The sequence below is a fragment of the Urocitellus parryii genome, chromosome 7, assembly GCF_045843805.1.
Source record: "Urocitellus parryii isolate mUroPar1 chromosome 7, mUroPar1.hap1, whole genome shotgun sequence".
In the NCBI taxonomy this organism is placed as follows: domain Eukaryota; kingdom Metazoa; phylum Chordata; class Mammalia; order Rodentia; family Sciuridae; genus Urocitellus; species Urocitellus parryii.
In genome coordinates, this window is record NC_135537.1 from 183,604,566 (window position 1) to 183,623,666 (window position 19,101).

The window sequence follows — 19,101 nt, forward strand, 5'->3', positions numbered from 1 at the left end:
ACAACCCCAACCCCTTACCAATTTTTAATGTCTTTCTGAGACAGGCCCTAAATTGGCTGCCTCCTGCTTCGGCTTCCCCAGAAGCTGGGATTGCAGGTGTATGCCACTGTGCTCAGCTCTCACCCCTTTCATTTTAAAAAAAGAGACATGGTCTGCTGCATGGCTGTACATCAAACATTCAGCTGGCTAAAATGACGGGCACTGAAGTTAGGTGTAGATTTTCTATATGTTGTGTATGTGTGTGTGATGCTGGGGGCAAGCCCAGGGCCGTGCATATACTAGGCAAGTAACTACTCTGAGCTGTACCCCCACCCCTGATTTCTGTTTTTAAACAATGCATTTGTAAGCACCTGTACAGTTGCATAGCTTCATTTACTTATAAATCTCTAGACCTGAAATTACTGGATCAAAAGATATGCACTTTATTTTTATTTTTTGAATTTTAATATTTATTAAGTTTTTGGCAGACACAACATCTTTGTTTGTATGTGGTGTTGAGGATCGAACTCGGGCCGCACACATGCCAGGCGAGCGTGCTACTGCTTGAGCCACATTCCTAGCCCAAAAGATGTGGACTTTAAATTTCACTAGATTACTATTATCTCACTGAGGCAACTCAAAACACTTTCCACAGAATTCCTGCAGGGAAGCACAAAGAGGTGTGTATGTCAGGACCAGTCCTAGTTGCCTTGGGAGGTGGTCCAGCACCCCATCCCCAGGCTGCTGTCGACAGAACTGGTCTCTTCACCCACTGGTCTAAGTTCTGCTTTGGCTTGTGTTGTCGAGGCTCCAGTCTATCCCCAAGACACCACATGATTGTGGATGCACAGGCTGTACACAGCTGCTCGTCCTGTGGCCAGGGAGCAAGGAAGGCAGGGAGAGGAGGAGCCTGGGTTCCACAGTCCCCCAAGGGCACACCCCCGATGACCAACCCCAAGGCCTCACACTCAGTCCACCTCCCAAAGGCCCCAGGACGTCTTGTAGCAAGCCTTCACACATGGGCCTTGGGGGGCACTTAAGACCCAACCACAGCACCCAGGGCACTTCAGTTGGTTGTTAGAAATGAGTTACCATGCACACTTTTTTTTTAACTCTTTTTTTAGGGAGACAATTATTTATTTTTATGTGGTGCTGAGGATTGAACCCAGTGCCTCACGCGTGCAAAGTAAGCTCTGTACTGCTGAGCCACAAACCCATGTCCAACATTTTTTTGGTACTTGGGATTGAACTCAGGGGCACTGAGCCATATCCCCAGCACAATTTTGTATTTTATTAGAGACAGGGTCTCACTGAGTTGCTTAGCGCCTGCTATTGCTGAGGCTGGCTTTGAACTCAACGATCCTCCTGTCTCAGCGTTCCAAACCGCTGGGATTATAGGCATGTGCCACTGTGCCGGCTCAGCCGTTTCTTTTCTTTTTTTCTTTTTTTAATATTTATTTTTTAGGGTTTTTTTAGGTGAACACATATCTTTATGATTTATTTTTATGTGGTGCTGAGGATTGAATCCAGCACCCCGCGCTTGCCAGGTGAGCGTGCTACCGCTTGAACCACATCCCCAGCTCTCAGCCATTTCTTTTCTCTTGATAAATAATGAGTAGGATGGCTGGATCCTGCAGTGGGTGTGTGTGTGATGTTATGTAAGAAAGTGCTCAGTTGCCCAGTGTAATGGCCAAAGCCCGTCATCCCAGCAGCTGGAGAGGCTGAGGCAGGAGGATGGCAAACTCAAGACCAGTCTTGGCAAATAAGTGAGGCCCTGTCTGAAAATAGAAAATGAGAAGGGCTGTGGATGTGGCTCAGTGGTAAAGTGCCCCAGTGTTAAAGCACCCAGAGCACCATGCCATTCCTACGTTCCTGTCTCCACCAACCACGTGTTAGTAGCACCAGTGCGATCATGGCACAGGGTTAGTCTGCATTTCCTGTCAGTTTATAGGTCTAGCTGTGTTTCCCCTCATGATTCATGATATTCTACATTGTCTCGAGTATATACTGGATGCTCATGTATCATCTCTTTTGAAGTAGTTGTGCATATCTCCGTATGTTTGAAAACTGGCTTGTCTTTTCATTATGGAGTTATAGCTGTTCTTTTAGTTAAATTAATAAATATGGTACTGAGTGTGGAACTCCAGAGTGCTTTAGCTGTGAGCTACATCCCCACACTGGGCCTTGCTAAGTTGCTGAGGCTGGCCTCTAACTTGTTTTGTTTTTTTTTTAAAGGTAGGCTTTTTAAGATATTTTATTTTTTTTAGTTTTCGGCAGACACATCTTTGTTTGTATGTGGTGCTGAGGATCGAACCCGGGCGAGCATGCTACCTCTTGAGCCACATCCCCAGCCCTGGCCTCTAACTTGTGATCCTCCCTTCTCAGCCTCCCGAATTGCTGCAATTACAGCCATGTGCCACTGCACTTGACTAAGAGTGTAACTTTCTTCATACTCTATCATAGTTGTTGTTTCATGGTTGACACCTGGTTCTGAGGTCTCATTCCCCTGTATGTCTCGCCCATCTCTTGGCTCCATCACTTCTCACAGGCAGGCTGCTCTTTGTGCTGTGCACTATGGGTCCTCTGGCCAGGCTCTAAGCACTCAAGGACTCTGCTTTCTCCTGCACCTGTGTCCAGAACACTGTGGGCTCACTGCTTCCACATGAACAGACATACCCTTTGGAAACCAGGCCTGGTGTGTCTCTTCTGCCCCCCCCCCCATGGCAAATGGCTGCTGCCTACTGCAAGCATCTCCTGGAACATGGCCACATACCCTGCTCAGTGGCCTGTCCATTCCCAGCTGTGCTGGCGTACAGTGGATACTCACCAAGCACTTGAATGGCTGGAAGGCCAGGCAAGCCGCCTTCCCTCTCTGGAGTCCTTTCTGACCATCCAAGTGCCACGTACCAGTGCTTTCTCCTCCAGACAGTCTGGTACTGCCCAGGCTGGAGCTCCCCTGGGTTCCTTCCCCCACTGCTGCACAACCACCAAGCAGAGCCCAGAGCTGCCACCAGGCACAGGCATAGACACAGGCACAGCACTGGAAAGTGGGAGCCCAGGATGCCAACCACCACCAGGGTGCCAGCAGCCACTGGGCCCTCTCTTGCCTGCTCCTGGGCCCTTGCCTTTGCCTGTTTGTCATTTCTCTATCTCAGCACTGCACACAAAGGAAAAATTCCCCAAATAAATGAATGCATATTCAGTGAAACTATTCTCAGTGTCTAGCGTGTCCAGCTTATGGTTCAGAGGATGGAATCCTTAGGAATTTGTACTCATAACTACAGAAGCATACGTGACAAACAAGATATGCAAATGTCACGTTCAGAGGGACGCATTAATCTTCATTTCCTCCAACATGAGTGGACTCAGAATGAATAACTCGCACAATACGACCCTAGGGCCTCCTGACTGGGGCCTGTGTCAAGCAGCTCTCCCCAGAACTTCCTGCCCTGTTAAATCCAGCTCCTCTCATCCTTCCCTCACACTGAACTCCTCTAATACTTAAATTGCGTCTGTTCCTCTATTGTTCTTCACTAACAATCTGCTGCAAGGCCGGGGCCACCATGGCGTGGCCACAGTACCTCCCAAGCATCCCACCCTCAGATTATTGTGAAGGTAGGTGCAGCTTAAGCTCTCTCTCCTAGAACTGCTCTAGCTACCCTAATAAGAATCCTCTAGTAGCTTCCAGTCCCGACCTAAAACATCCCACAAGTGGTCAGGCAAAGGGGCAGGGATGGCTAGTGTTTTGGCAAGGAGTGGGGGTGGTCAGCGTCTGGGCCCCCTCCCCCTGCGGGGTCAGTATCCCATCCCGGGGCCAAGTTGCAGACTGGCAGGTGTCAGGTCCTCTGGCAGGGGTGGGGGTGGCGTGTCCAGGGCCCACGCCCTCTTGTGGTCAATGTTCTGGGCCCCACTTGTAGAGGGCGGGGTGGCCAGTGCCGGGGGGCACCGCGTGGCCTCCTGCTCGCGGTCGCCGGCGTTTGGAGGCACCGAGACGCCCGCGGCTTTTGTTTTGATGGGAGGACTTTCACGGGTTAGGAGGCGCCAGCCCGCTGACGGCCTCCGATTCGGGGGACCCTAACCGCCTGGCGGTGGTGAGCACACTGGGCCCGGGGGCGTCGGCGGGCGGCAGCTGACCCCGCAGCTCGGTTCCGCGCCGAGATCGCGGGGGCCGGCGTCGTGTGGACCGGCGGGCGCCGTCTCCGACGCCGCCAGGAAAGGCCCCGGCTCGGGCCGCGGAGCATTGGACCGCGGGGAGGCGCCCACGCCCGCCGTGACCTTGGCCTCTCCCGGCCCGCGCCCCCGGCCCGCTCCGGCGCGTACTCCGCGCTCCACCCCTCCGCCCCAGGTTTTCCCCGCCGCCACGGCCCGGCCTGCGTCGTGCGTCCTGCGTCGTCGCCGGGCGTGCGGGCGCTCAGTACGGCGCGGGCTGCCATTGGTCGGCCGCGGTAGCCCCACTGCTGTGTGCCGCGCCCATTGGCCGGCGCGCCCGTCCGTCGCGAGCGGCGGTGCGCGGCCGCGCGAGCTCCCGCCCTCGCCGCTCTCCTCGCCGGCCGGCGGCCTCGGCGCCCGTCCTCGGCTCCCGCGGCCCACGACCGCGCCCGGGCCTCGGCCCCGCCAGGGCGCCCGCGCGGATCGGGCGGGCCTCGCAGGCGATGGCGGCCGCGGCGGCGCTCTCGGGCGCGGGCGCCCCTCCCGCGGGCGGCGGGGCCGGGGGCGGCGGGTCCCCGCCGGGCGGCTGGGCCGTGGCACGACTCGAGGGCCGGGAGTTCGAGTACCTCATGAAGAAGCGCTCGGTGACCATCGGGCGCAACTCATCGCAGGGCTCGGTGGACGTGAGCATGGGTCACTCGAGCTTCATCTCGCGGCGCCACCTGGAGATCTTCACGCCCCCGGGCGGCGGCCTTGGCGCGGCGGCCCCCGAGCCCGCGCAGCCCCGGCCCGACGCGGGCGGCGACTTCTACCTGCGCTGCCTGGGGAAGAACGGCGTGTTCGTGGACGGCGTGTTCCAGCGGCGCGGGGCGCCGCCGCTGCAGCTGCCGCGCGTGTGAGTGGCGGGCGGCGCGCGGGCGGGCGGGGGCTGCGGCTGCGGCCTGGGCACAGGCACAGACCCAGACCTGCCAGCCGGGGCCGGGACCTCGACCCGGACCCCGACCCAGCTCAGACCCAGGAACCCCAGCCAGTACCCACGACCCCGATCCAGCTCAGACTCCTGAGCCACAGCCAGCACCTACGACCCCAACCCAGCTCAGACCCGCGAGCCATGGCCAGCATCCATGACTCCGACTCAGCGCAGACCCACCAGCCACAGCCAGGGTCCTCGACCCTGGCCCAGGCTCCAACGCACAAGGTGGCCTGGACCCAGGCCTACACGCACCGACAGTGTCAGACCCTGATCCAAGAACACGCTACCCACCACCAGAACCTGTTCCACATCCGGACCATAGTCAAATGCCAGAGCTAGGATCCACCATCCACCAGGAGGAGCAGACCCCATGACTAGGGTGGATCCTGACCCCCCACCCCAGGAACCAGATCACAGTCCCCAGCACTCCATCAGGAGGACCTAACAGGCCTTGTCTGTCCTACACACAGCCAGACCCATATTCCCCCACACATGATCCCCTGGGATCTCAACCTTAACTTCTTGCCCAGTCTGACCCTGACCACCAGCCAAGACACACACAGGTCACCATGCCTGCACATGACCCTCTGGTCCCCCTGTTATGCAGGGCTTTCACATGTGCACATGGACTCTGCATCCTGGCAGTTGGTATATATTCAAAATCAGCAGGTCATCCCCAAGGGAAAATGTTAGCTGTGTGCAGTGGAAGAACTGCCCCAAACTAAAACCTGTGTCTTCTGACAAGAAGTTGTCTGCTACTTCTTTTCTGTAGTGAAATATTTCCAGAGTGTCGTGTTGTAAGCCACAAGGACTTCTTTTCCTATTGTGTTGGTAGCCTAACAATTGAAAACTGCAACCTTACCATTTTTTAAACTGTATGGAACCCAAGGCCTCACACATATTAAGCATTGAGCTACACCCTGGCCCTTTTTCTTTAATTTGAAATTAGATTTATTTATTTATTTATTTATTTTATGTGGTGCTGAGAATCAAACCCAGTGCCTCCCGCATGCAAGGCAAGCAGTCAACCACTGAGCTACAACCCCAGCCCTTCTTTAATTTTGAGACAGGGTCCCACTAAGTTGCCCAGGCTGGCCTTGAACTTGCAGTCTCCTGCTCAGCCTCCTGAGTAGCTGGGATTACAGGTGTGTGCCACTGCACTCAGTCAAGCATTTTAAAATCTGCTCTGAACTATAAACATTTTGGCAAATTGGGTACTTCGAATATAGCTTTTTAAGTTTTTTAATGGAAAGGTAATTTTGTTATTTAGAAATTATTACAAAGTCATATAGAGTGTTAAGTGAGCCTTATAGGTAAATGTCAATCATGCTACAAAATAATTCAGCATGGTTTGATAAAGTCATTTGCTCTGCTTGAAAACATGTTTGCTGTCTAGGAAATGTTCATTATCCCGATAGGCTTGTTTCTTGGTCAGTGCAGGTACAGCTTTTGTCCACACTCGGGAATGCTCTGATCTTTGGAAATGCTGGTAAAAGCATTGCTTCTCTTAAGTCTCTGGTGTGTATGTTTCCGTTGCTTAAGAGGAGCCTTGAAGAGGAGTACCAGTTTCTGTTCCTTAATAGTCACTTTATAAAGAATATTTTCTTTTTTTAAAAAAAATTTTATTGGTGCCTTATAATTTGATGTACTAGTGGGATTCATTGTTACATGTTAAGAATGTTATATTCAAGCCAAAAATGTTTTCCTGTATTTATACCATAGACAGCATCAAATTAATGGTAGGGGCCTAATGGCCATCTTTTCTTTAGTGCTAAAACATGGAATAGCACCACTAACGGCTGCCCTTCAATCTGGCAGTTTGTTTACAAAAAAATGCATTTTTACCTACTTGAGATTCTGAGGCAGGAAGGTCACCTGGGCAACATAACATAGCAAGAGCATTTCTTAAAAAAAAAAAAAAAATCATCTTCAACAAAGGAAATTGTGTGCTTTTTTTGAGGATTTAGGGCTTTTTAAAGAAAATATTTTACTTTTCAGCCAAACTCATTTGTGTTGAATTCTACATGTGCCAACGTGCTGAACATGGAAATAAATTGACCTTTCTGTGAGGAAGTGAAATTCAGATTTTGTGAAAGGGTAGAGAGCCTTGCCATGGAGATGAGTAGGAAGCAGGTGAGGTGGAGACTGGATCTCTGGCCTTGGCCTCCAGCATGGCCTTGAACTTCTTTCTGGTGGGCTTGGGAACCAATGCCTATGCTGGTGGGAATGGCCTGGTTCAGAGTCAGTCTCTGCACTGTGTGGGATAGATGGCTAATTTGTAGGGTGTTTCAGCACCTCCCTATTTTTAACACATTATTTGCAAGTTTTTGGTGTAGAGTAGTAACATAGGTTAAGGGAATAAACTGTAGAGACAGTTGATACCAGTGAAATGTAGGTACATTGTTTTAAAATCTTTTTTTCTTGAATTTAAACTTAGTGTTTAGGTTGATGTTCAAAGTTTTTTTTGTGTGTGTTTCCATACTAGGAAGTAAATGTGGGCCTCACAAATGCTAGACAAACTACACCCCCAGTTCTAATTTATTTATTTTGTGGCACCAGGGACTGAAGCCAGGGGAGCTCTACTGAGCTATATGCCCACTCTTTTTTTTTTTTTTTTTTTTTTTGGTACCAGGGATTGAACTAGCGGCACTCAACCACTGAGCCACATCCTCAGCCCTATGTTGTATTTTATTTAGAGACAGGGGTCTCACGGAGTTACTAAGTGCCTTGCTGAAGCTGGCTTTGAACTCGAGACCCTCCTGTCTCAGCCTTCAGAGCAACTGGGATTACAGGCTGTACTGGATATTTTAAGTGTGAACATGTGCCTTTTGCTAGGTGGTTGGTGAGCTCTATGCCCACTGTGGATGGGTGTGTGAGAGAAGGCCAGCATGCGGGGCTTTCCAGAAGACAGGATTCTGCAAGTCTTTGATTTGACCGTGTGTGAGGACTGTGTAAGAAAACAGTGTTTTCCTTGCTGAGAGCCTGACTCATGGGAAGCACAGGTGTTCCTGGGGTTGGGGTCTGTGGGGTGTCCTGGGCCATCTGGACAGGTCTCTTGGAGATGGACAGGTGGATGGTCCTTTCAGGTGTGGCTGGGCAATAGCCTGATACTCCAGAAGGTGGAATTCAGACTGAGAGACTCTGGGGCAGGTTGTGGAGCAGCCAGATAGTGAGGTTTGTCTGGGCCTGGTGGGGGAGCATTTTCCTTCTGTCAGAGAAGAGTGAAGAGTAGGTTCTTTTATTTTATTTTATTTATTTATTTTATTTTATTTTTTTTTAAGAGAGAGTGAGAGAGGAGAGAGAACTTTTTAATATTTGTTTTTTAGTTCTCGGCGGACACAACATCTTTGTCTGTATGTGGTGCTGAGGATCGAACCCGGGCCGCACGCATGCCAGGCAAGCACGCTACCGCTTGAGCCACATCCCCAGCCCCAAGTAGGTTCTTTTAGAACAGAGTCTGTGTCCAGAGACCAGGTTTGGCACCTGAGACTAGAGAAGTTTTAGGAAGATCAATTGGGTAGGAAAGATTGGGTTTGTTGGTGTTGTTGTGGCAGCAAACTAGGTATAATGTATAAATAGAAATAAACAAAGCAAAAAAAATTTTTTAAATTTTTTTTTTTTTTTTTTTTTTTGTATGATGCTGGGGATTGAACCCAGGGTCTTGTTCATGGGAGGCAAGCACTCTACCAGCTGAGCTATATCCCCAGCCCAGTAAGTACCTCTTTAACAGTTGTGTATACTTTGAAAATGCCAAACAAATTTGCCACTCTTTTTTTTTTTTTTTTTTGTACCAGAAATTGAATCCAAAACTGTCTCAAAATAAAAACCTAAAAAGGGTTGGGATGTAGCTCAGTGGAAAAGGCTCCTGGTTTCAATCCCTAGTATCCAAAAAAAAAAAAAAAAAAAGGCTACAGTATACATTCATTTGGAAATTGATACATTTTTATCTTTCATACTAAAATATCTAGTAGCCAAACATAAATAGGATAAATTGAATTCACCATCTTTGACTTGTAGATGTTGGGAACATAGAGCAGCTATCCTGAGGTCTGTTCTCCTAAGTTTAGTCCCAACAACAGGCCTAGGTCTCTTTTCTACTCACATTTTTTGCAGTGGTAAGACTATGTTCATTAATTTTTTTTTAAACATCTCATTGTTAGACCAATGTTTTACTTATTTATTTTTATGTGGTACTGAGGATTGTGCTAGGCAAGCGCCCCATCACTGAGCCACAAACTCAGCCCTCAAGTCATTCATTTTAATGTTTAATTAACTAGTAGTTTAATGCATTTTAGATTTAAATAATTTTGATTTCTAACATTTTAAGAAATAAGCCTGTGTGACCCATATATAACATGTAGTAGTCATTTGTGCACCTCATGAGTTACAGTGAGAATAGGCTTCTGGAAAGACTGGGGCCACATTACAGTTAGCTCCAGTTAACTGAGGCCTTCCAGTTAACTTCTCTGGGCTCTCTATAGTCCCATTGTTCATGACTGGGATAGGTGTCCTCACTATGTGACACAGTTGCACCATGTTTGTGCCCTGTTGGATATCAAGGTCTGCATCTGTTTTGTCCATCACCGTTTTCAGCATGGTGCTTGGGGCCTGTTGGAAGAAGCCTTGAGGATCCTTTGCACAACTGAGGGTCCCTGATACCTCTGGCAGCCTCCCTTCTGCTTTTGTCCAACCCGCCTTCTCAGCCTCAGAAGAGTAGTAGGGAAAAGGGAAAGGAGGAACTGGTTTGAATGTAGTGTCCAGTTTGTGGTCTAAGTTAAGGGCTGCTTCTCATTAATGCTTTACACCTTTTGTACTGTTTTTGATTCTTAAACTGCTTTTTTTCCCCCTTTGATACTAAGGATTGAACCTAGGCCTCACAGTCTACCAGTGAGCTACATACCTGGCCCTTTTATTATATTTTTGAGATGATCCCACTTACTAAGTTGCTGCCTCCTTAATTGCTGGGATTACAGGCTTGTTTTGATATATATTAAACCACAGATACTTTGTTTCTTTCTGGGAGGCCTGAGGCTGAGCCCTTCTGCAGGCCTTGAATGTCACCTGGTGCTTTCTAGGTGATGCAGTGGTTCTGGACCCCTTAGAATGCTTTTAGACTCAAGGAAGCAGGAAGGTGGGGGACTTCTCACTGTTTATAGCACCTTCTAAGGGGTTCCCATCATCCTCTTGTTCTCATTCATCTCAGGTGACCTTTTTCTCCAGTGGTCTTCCAAGGCAGGGATAAAGGCTGTGTACATGCTTGTACCCCCTGAAGTTGGTGCAGCACCATCACCATCACCATCACCACTGTTGCCACACACCTGAAGCACAAGGGCTGTTAATAGCAGTTACTATCAAACAAGCAGTTCAGGTGCCGAATATGTGATGAAGGGATCCCAGTCTGATGCACTCCCCTGTTTACTCCCCTAACCCACCCCCTGGTCCAGAGGGTTTCTGAAGTAAGGAGTCTTTAAATGAAAGAATTAGTATTTTGAATCATATCTGTTTTCCATTTCTATATGGCTTTTGTTTTCTTTTGTTTGGTTTTGGGGCAGTTTATGACATCTTAAGTAAAGACAATATGAGTAAGTCAGCTTCCACACTTATGGTCTCACCTCATAATGAGGAATCTTTGAGTTTGCTCATGAAACACAGTTTGCTAGGGCATATTACAGGCACACATTACCATTTCCATCATTGAAGTAGGCTCTGAGTGCCATCATCCCAGGAAGTGGTGGTCCTGGGACACAGAAAGCACCCAGCCTGGGCAGGAGGCACCGGCTTCCCAGGGCATGTCAGTTTGTATCATATGTGGGCTTTGTATGTCTTAGGAAATCCCTCTGCTTAGCATCCCGTGGGGTATTTAGACAGTATGCATTTTGGGGTGGGGTGGGGACTGGAGCCCTTCACAGAAGCCACACTGCAGTATCCCAATCTCAGGACCCCCGTCTCTTCACATGGATGCTCTTGAATCTGCTTCATGGGTGTAGTGTGGATTGCCTTTGCCTGCCACAGCAGAGTTGCTCGATAGACATTAATAGTTAGTCTTTTATCTCAAGTATTTTGATTGGAGAAATTGATCCATTTACATTTGAATACTCATTGGTAAGGATTCGTGGCATTTTGTAATTTGTTTTCTTATGTTTTACAGCTTATAGTCCCTTTTCCCTCCCTTTTATGTTTACTTGATTTTTTTTTTTACTGAACTATTTAATTCTCATTTCTTTCTTTTTTTTTTTTTTTTTAGTTGTTGATGGACCTTTATTTTATTCACTTATTTATATGCGGTGCTGAGAATAGAACCCAGTGCCCCACACATGCCAGGCAAGCACTTTTACCACTGAGCCACAACCCCAGCCCCCTCATTTCCCTTTGTGTATATATATTTCTTTATAGTTACCTTGGGATTACACTTAAATTTTTATCTTGGGTTGGTGATGTAGCTCAGTTATGGATCTAGAATTTGCTCAGTACATTTCAAGGCCCTAGGTTTGATCCCAACACCATCAAAAACATATATATGTATATATATATATATATATTAATTTGAAGCTATCTATTTTCAGCTAATATCAACTTCAAAAGTGTACAAAAATTCTGCTCTTGTACATTTTCTTCTTTTTTTTTTTTTTTTTAAATATTTATTTATTAGTTATTGGCGGACACAACATCTTTGTTTGTATGTGGTGCTGGAGGATCGAACCCGGGCCGCACGCATGCCAGGCGAGCGCGCTACCGCCTGAGCCACATCCCCAGCCCCACATTTTCTTCTTTCTCCCCTTTATATTCTCACATTATGTCTTTATACTTTGTTTGCCAAATAACATTTGTAAGTTTTTTAATGTATTTATCTTTTGAATCCTGTAGGAAATCAGTGTGAGTTCCAAACCAAAATTACAGTCATGCAGTACCAGCTTGTATATTTATCTGCATATTTGCTTTCACTGGAGAGCTATTTCTTTATGTAGCTTTGAGTTAACCGTCTGTGGTCCTTTATTTCAACCTGAAGGACTCTGGTTAGTATCTGTAAGATAAATTTCATTAACATTAGACTTGTCCTACTGATGCTAACCTCTCTCTGCTTTTGCCTGTCAGGAATGTCTTAAGCTGTCCTGCGCGCGCGTGCGCGTGCGTGCGTGCGTGCGTGCGTGCGTGCGTGTGTGTGTGTGTGTGTTTGTTTTTGAGTGTTTGAGGATGGAACCAATGCCATGCACATTCGTGTTAGGCCAATATTCTATCCCTTAGCTATATCCCCAACCCATTTTTTTTTTCATTTATTTATTTATTGTACCAGGGATTGAACTCGGGGGCACTCAGCTGCTGAGCTACATCCCCAGCCCTATTTTTTATTTTAACTAGAGACAGGGTCTCACTGAGTTGCTTAGCACCTCTCTCTCTTTCTGAGGCTGGCCTTGGACTCCCAATCCTCCTTGTTTTAGCCTCCTGAGCTGCTGGGATTACAGGTTTGTGCCACTGCACCCAGCTCCATTTTTTATTTTGAGCAGGGTCTCCCAAAGTTATGCAGGCTGGGCTTGAACTTGAAATTCTCTGTTCTGAGTCAAAAACTTGAGTTAGGCAAAATAGCAGGCATGCCTTGTGTTGCCAGAGCCTCAGAGATTAGAACAGGTATGTACATTGAAATTTTTTTCCTAGTTGGGACTGAACCCAGGGGTACTGAGCTACATCCCCAGACCTTTTTTTTTTTTTTTTTTTTTTGAGTCAGGGTCTTGCTAAGTTACTGAGGCTGGCCTTGACCTTATGGCCTCAGTCTCCCAAGTGGCTAAAATTATAGGCATGCACCACCACGCCCAGCTAGGTGTATTCTTCGAATTTAGAAGAAGGTGTCCAGCAGTTCCTGGTAGTCACTCAAGGTCAAAACAAAGTGAATTTAGTTGTAGAAGATCCTTTGGGCTGGGTCTGGTCAGGTGGCTTAAAAGTGGGACCAAAGAAATCGAAGGAAAATTATTGTTTTTTTATTTTTTAGGGAATACTTTATTAGTTTATCTAATCAAGCCCATATAGATAAGACCTTACATATTCAGTACAGTGTGTTACCCCTTTACAAATGAAAAAAAATTAAGCTTAACATTTCTAGACCAGTATGACTGTTAATTTCCACATAATGCCAACTCAACACAGTAAACTGAGATAGTTTTTCCAAAATTGACAGCACAGCTAAAGTTTCTAAAACTTCAAATTATATACATAAATATATGTTTATTTATTTATTTATGTAAAAAGACCATCATCTGAAAAGAAAATATTATAGAATAACATCATTAAAAAGGAAAAATAATTTCTAAGAATTTCAGGTACATGTTGAATTGAATTGGCATGATGCTGATAGTCATATCTCTATCTCTCTCTCTCTCTCTTCTTTTTTTTGGTACTGGGAAATGAACCCGGGGCGCTTAATCACTAAGCCACATCTCCAGGCCTTTTTTTGTATTTTATTTAGAGATGGTCTTGCTGAGTTGTTTAGGGCCTTGCTAAATTATTGAGACTGGCTTTGAACTAACAATCCTCCTGGGTCAGCTTCCTGAGCTGTGGGATTACAGGCATGTGGTACTGCACCCAGCTGATAGTCTTAATGTTTTTATTGGTGCATTATAATTATACAGAATAGTGTATAAAGAATGCATGCACATAACATAATTGGATCACCTCCATTCCCCAGTACCTCCACTTTCCCTTCCTCATCTCCTTCCTCTACCAGTTGTCTTTTTAAAAAAGTCTTTTATTTATTTATTTGCAGTGTTGGAGCTTGAACCTACCTTGTGTTAGGCCTGTTCTACCTCTGAGCTTTACCCCCAACCCTTGCTGAATAAAATAAATTTTAAAAGACTATTATAAAGTTTGTCTGGGGATGTAGCTCAGTTGGTAGAGTGCTTGCCTCAGATGTACAAGGCCCTGGGTTTAATCCCCAGCACCACACACACACACAAAATATAAAGTTTGACTTTTGTGTGTGTGTGGGGGGGTATTAAATTTAAAAGAAGTTACATTCCATTAACTTGCAAGGGATCTTATGTTAGTTTTTTCCTTGTGTATAGAAGAGAACAGAACAATGATATTTTAGTAAAATCAAGTTAAATTTGAATCTAGTCCCATTCATCTTAAGAGACCCTGAGGAGGGTTACAGATCTTCACAAAGGCACTTCTGGAAGGCCCATGTTCTCAGCCCTCACTGCTGCCAGCAGGCCTTGCTTGTAGTCATACCACCTTCCAGCCTGTTAGTGGGCTGCAGGGACTGTGCAGTGTGAGCCATTTTGCTTCCTGTGTCCTTCTCTAAGTCATTCCAGAGTTACCAATAATGTCAAATGCAGCTCTCCACTCCCCAACCTTATGAAGAACTTGAAAGGAGCAGGAGAAAGGCAAAGCCCTTGGCAGGAGAATGTGTTTGGCAGAGTCCCTTCTGAGTTCCTTGCTTTTGGAGGGCGGGGGGCAGGATGGGGTCTCAAACTCCCAGCTCACAGGATCCTTAATAGCTAACTCAGCCTTCTGAAAAGCTGGGACAGTGTGTATACACAACAGTGCCTAGCTCCATTTCTGCATTTCTGGCAGACTCCTTAAAATGGTTTATATGATTCAACTGTGAAAGTGAATAGAATTATTTATTTCCAGTAAACAATGTTTATTCCTGAGAATTTAAAAGGGATAGAACAAAAATTGTTGATATGTACTTGTTAGAATTTGTGTTTTTTTTTAATTTTTTTAAATTTATTTTTTTTTAATTGTTGATGGGCCTTTATTTTATTTGTTGATATGTGGTGCTGAGAATTGAATCCAGTGCCCCACACATGCTAAGCAAGTGCTCTTCCATTGAACTACAACAAAAATTTGTTTGTTTATTTATTTATTTATTTTGTGGTGATAGGGATTGAACCCAGAGACTTTCACATGATAAGTGTGCCCTCTACCACTGAATTACCTACACAGTTCCTAAGATTTTTATTAATATTTTCTAAATAGTTTTCAGTATTTTATCAATTGTTTATGTATTTATTTATTTTGCATGTTGGGGACCAAATTCAGAGCCTTGTGCATGGTAGGCAAGCACAGTACTACTAGTTACACTCTCATCCCTTTAAAAATAAAATTTCATTTTACTTTTGTAGTGCTGGGAACTGTACCCAGGGACATTCCATTGAGCCATTTCCTCAGCCTCCCCAGTTGTTGGGAGAGTCTCATGAAATTTCCCAGGCTAACCTTGAACTTGCCTCCCAAGTTGCTGGGATTGCTGGCATGTGCCATCCTACTTAGCTCAAATTTTATTTATTCATTTATTTATTGCTCTACTGGGGATTGGACCCAGGGGTGCTCTACCATTGAGCTACAGCCTCAGCCCTTTTTATTTTGTAATTTAAGACAGGGTCTTGCTAAATTGTTGAGGTTGGCCTTGAACTTGCAATCCTCCTGCCTCAGCCTCTGGAGTTTCTATTTTCTATCCCCAGCCCTTTTTAAAAATTTATTTGGAGACCAGGTCTTGCTAAGTTGCTTAAACCCTAAGTTGCTGAGGCTGGCTTTGAACTCACTATCCTCCTTCCTCGTGGAGGTACTGGGGAATGAAGGTGATCCAATTATGTTATGTGCATTCATTCTCCTAAGCCACTGGGATTATAGGCATGTGCCACCACTGCCTGGCAGTCATTACCTTTTCATCCATTCATTGCCTTAGAATCCTCCAGGATCCTCCAGGGCAAGATTCTAACTCCCTATCCTTTTTTTTTTTTTTTTTTAGGTTGTAGATGGACATAATACCTTTATTTTTTATTTTTATGTGGTACTGAGGATCCAACCAGTGCCTCACATGTGCGAGGCGAGGTCTCTACCACTGAGCTACAACCCCAGCCCTCCCCATCCATCTTGAAGTAGTTGAGGTTATAGACATGTTATTTTATAGTCACTTTGCCTCCTTTTCAGTTTGGAGTCGCTTTCACTGTGGCCTATTGATGGCCATGTGCCCAGTCTGGGCTGCTACTTAGTGTTGTATCCCTGGGACCTGTGTCTGGGGGCCTCTCCCCTCTGCTTCCCATGGTTCCCTCGCAGCTCCTTTGCTGCCTGTAGGGATGAATATGCCTTGTCTGATTCTGGGAGTAACAAGCTGTCTTGGAGTCAGAAGCCTAGCACATTGCACAGCAGATACACAAAGCATTTATCCATCTATTTATTTAATTGTTTTTCCAAGTTAGAGTTTCTACAAATGTCATAGTATGGTTTCTGAGCAGTCTGTTCTGTGAAAGCCCAGCAGGGTTTCACTGATAGGAATCATCCTTTAAGACTATTCTGATTTTACTATGGATAGTAGTATATAAACCTTACTTTTTATAAGTCATTCGTGTTAAGTAAAACATAAAGAGCTATGTGAACATCTAAACATATTTGTTATTTTAAAGACAAGACTGATAACTTTTTGGCTTAGGGACCAGGAAAGCACACCAGATAGACTGCAGCATACCTACAAAAATGTTTCAGAGCTGGGCTCAATGACATACAGCTGTAATCCTAGCAACTGAGAAGGCAGAGGCAAGAGGATCACAAGTTCAAGGCCAGCCTAAGAAACTTTGCAAGACCCTGTCTCAAGATAAAAAGGGTTGAGTATGTGGCTCAATGTTGGAGCACACCTTGGTTCAGTCCCTAGGATTGTTTTTAAAAAAAAAAAAAAGAAAGAAAGAAACTTTTTTAAGTTCTACAAAAATGTTCCAGTCCTTGATTGCTCTCCTGGTTTAGTGCAAGCGTTCCTTGAGCTGAGTGCTGCTCTATCCTGGGGTGAGGTTCTTAGTTGTGTAAGGGCAGAGCAGAGAATCCTTTGGTAGCTGGCATCTATCAACATCATGCTTTTCGTTTGGACCTGGGGAGCAGACCCAGTGACTGGCCCCAGCTCCAAGCACCCTTTACTTGCTCCTGAACATTGTTAGAAAATAAGCTCTTTTGAAAGTGAATTTATTTACACTGTTTGTCCCACATACAGATGAGATTCTTCAGGCTTACTATGCCTTTCACCTACGAGACAGTGGAAGTAAATGACTCCTCAGAGGCACCTGCAGTATCAAATCCTGCCCAGGACTCTTGTTGTCGGCACAGGGTAGGGGAAGGGCAGTGTGCTCTGGGCTCCAGTGGTGGAACAACTGTCTTGTGGTCTGCTTTCAGCTGAGCAGAGCTTTCACCTTCACCTGTTATTCTGGTTATTCCAGGTTTTCCAGTGTAGGTGTTTCCACTGTGCAGATGGCAAAAACTATTTGCTTGGCTGTATTTTAGACCTGCCTGTTGCTTGGTAGAAGATCTGGAATCTAATGTTTGTTTACCTTAGAAAATCACAGCTTGGGCATCAGTGTATGTTAGCACTTGTGCTGTCTCATCTGATTCCTCTTTTACTGTGTTCTGGAGTGCCTGCCTTTTGAGGCAAGAGGATAATTATGTTTCCTACAAATTTGTCCTGACATGTGGGAGGTGAGGAAGTAGGCTGAGCCAGTATCATCATTTATACACTAGATTACAGCAGTGGATTGAACATGTAATCAATTTGATGTTTTGAATCTATATCCTTTCTTCCTAAAGTAAGAAATAAAGACATTTATTTATTTATTTATACTTACTTACATACGCACTGGGGATTGAACCAGGGTTGCTCTACCACATAGCAACACTCGTAGCCTGTTTTATTTGCTATTTAGAGACAGGATCTCACTGAGATGCTTAGTGCCTCACCATTCCTAAGGCCGGCTTTGAACTCGTGACCCTCCTGCCTCAGCCTCCAGAACTGGAGGGATTACAGGAGTGCCCTGCAAAAGACCTATTAAAAAAAAAAAAAAAGATATCTCCAATGCCAGGCATGGTGGGCCACGCCTATAATCCCAGTGGCTCCAGAGGCTGAGGCAGAAGGGTCACGAGTTCAAAGCTGGCCTTAGCAATGGCGAGGCGCTAAGCAATTCAGTGAGACCCTGTCTCTAAATAAAATACAAAATAGGGATGGGGATGTGGCTCAGTGGTTGAGAGCCGCTGAGTTCTATTCCCAGGTACCTAACCGCCCCCCCCCCCAAAAAAATGTCCAGTGTCTGCTTTCTCTCTCTCTCTCTCTCTCTCTCTCTCTTTAATTTTTTAAAATTGGACCTTTATTTTACTCATTTATATGCTGTGCTTATAATCAAACTCAGCGTCTCACCCATGTAGGCAAGTGCTCTACCACAAAGCCACAACCCCAGCCCATCTGCTTTCTTTTTTTTTTTTTTAAAGAGAAAGTGAGAGAGGAGAGAGAGAGAGAGAATTTTTAATATTTATTTTTTAGTTCTCGGCGGACACAGCATCTTTGTTGGTATGTGGTGCTGAGGATCGAACCCGGGCCGCACGCATGCCAGGCGAGCGCACTACCGCTTGAGCCACATCCCCAGCCCCCATCTGCTTTCTTTTTTGAGATAGGTGGGATTCCCTTAAATGGAACAAGTCAACCTAATAAATTTTTGAAAAGCTGATTTGTGATTGTAGAAATTTTATAAAAATAATTTCCTATGAGATTGTATTTCCCATCAGGATTAGAATTTTGAAAACTTTTCAACACTGTAGGGCACAAATGAGTTAAATATTCATATTTGGAAAAGAAAAAAAAGCAGCTGGGCATGGTGGCTCACACTTATAATCCAGAGACTCCCAGGCTGAGGCAGGGAGATCACAGACTTGAGGCCAGCTTGGGCAGCTTAGTGAGATCTGGTCTCAAAATAAAATTTAAAATGGGATGGGATATGGCTCAGTGGTAGAGCACCTGCCTAGTACACCAAGGGCCCTGGCTTCAGGACTCAGTACCCCCATATCTATCTATCTATCTATCTCTCTCTCTCTCTCTCTCTCTCTCTCTCTCTCTCTCTCTCACACACACACACACACACACACACAAAAGTGAAAGAGGACTTGCTTGGATTTAAGATGAACTTATGGATGATTATGGGTTTTTTTTTGTTTGTTTGTTTTTGTTTTTGTTTTTTACATTCTAGTTTTCGGCAGACACAACA

General features: G+C 45.7%; 1 protein-coding gene across 1 annotated transcript in view; it reads left to right on the forward strand.

Moving 5' to 3' along the window:
* Positions 1-4,631: 4,631 nt before the first annotated feature.
* The window catches only part of Foxk2 (forkhead box K2), a 61,063-nt gene continuing 46,593 nt past the window's right edge, over positions 4,632-19,101 (forward strand). Inside the window, exon 1 of the mRNA XM_026381333.2 lies at positions 4,632-5,023. Within this exon, the coding sequence (XP_026237118.2) occupies positions 4,632-5,023 (392 nt within the window). The remainder of the gene's footprint in view (positions 5,024-19,101) is intronic.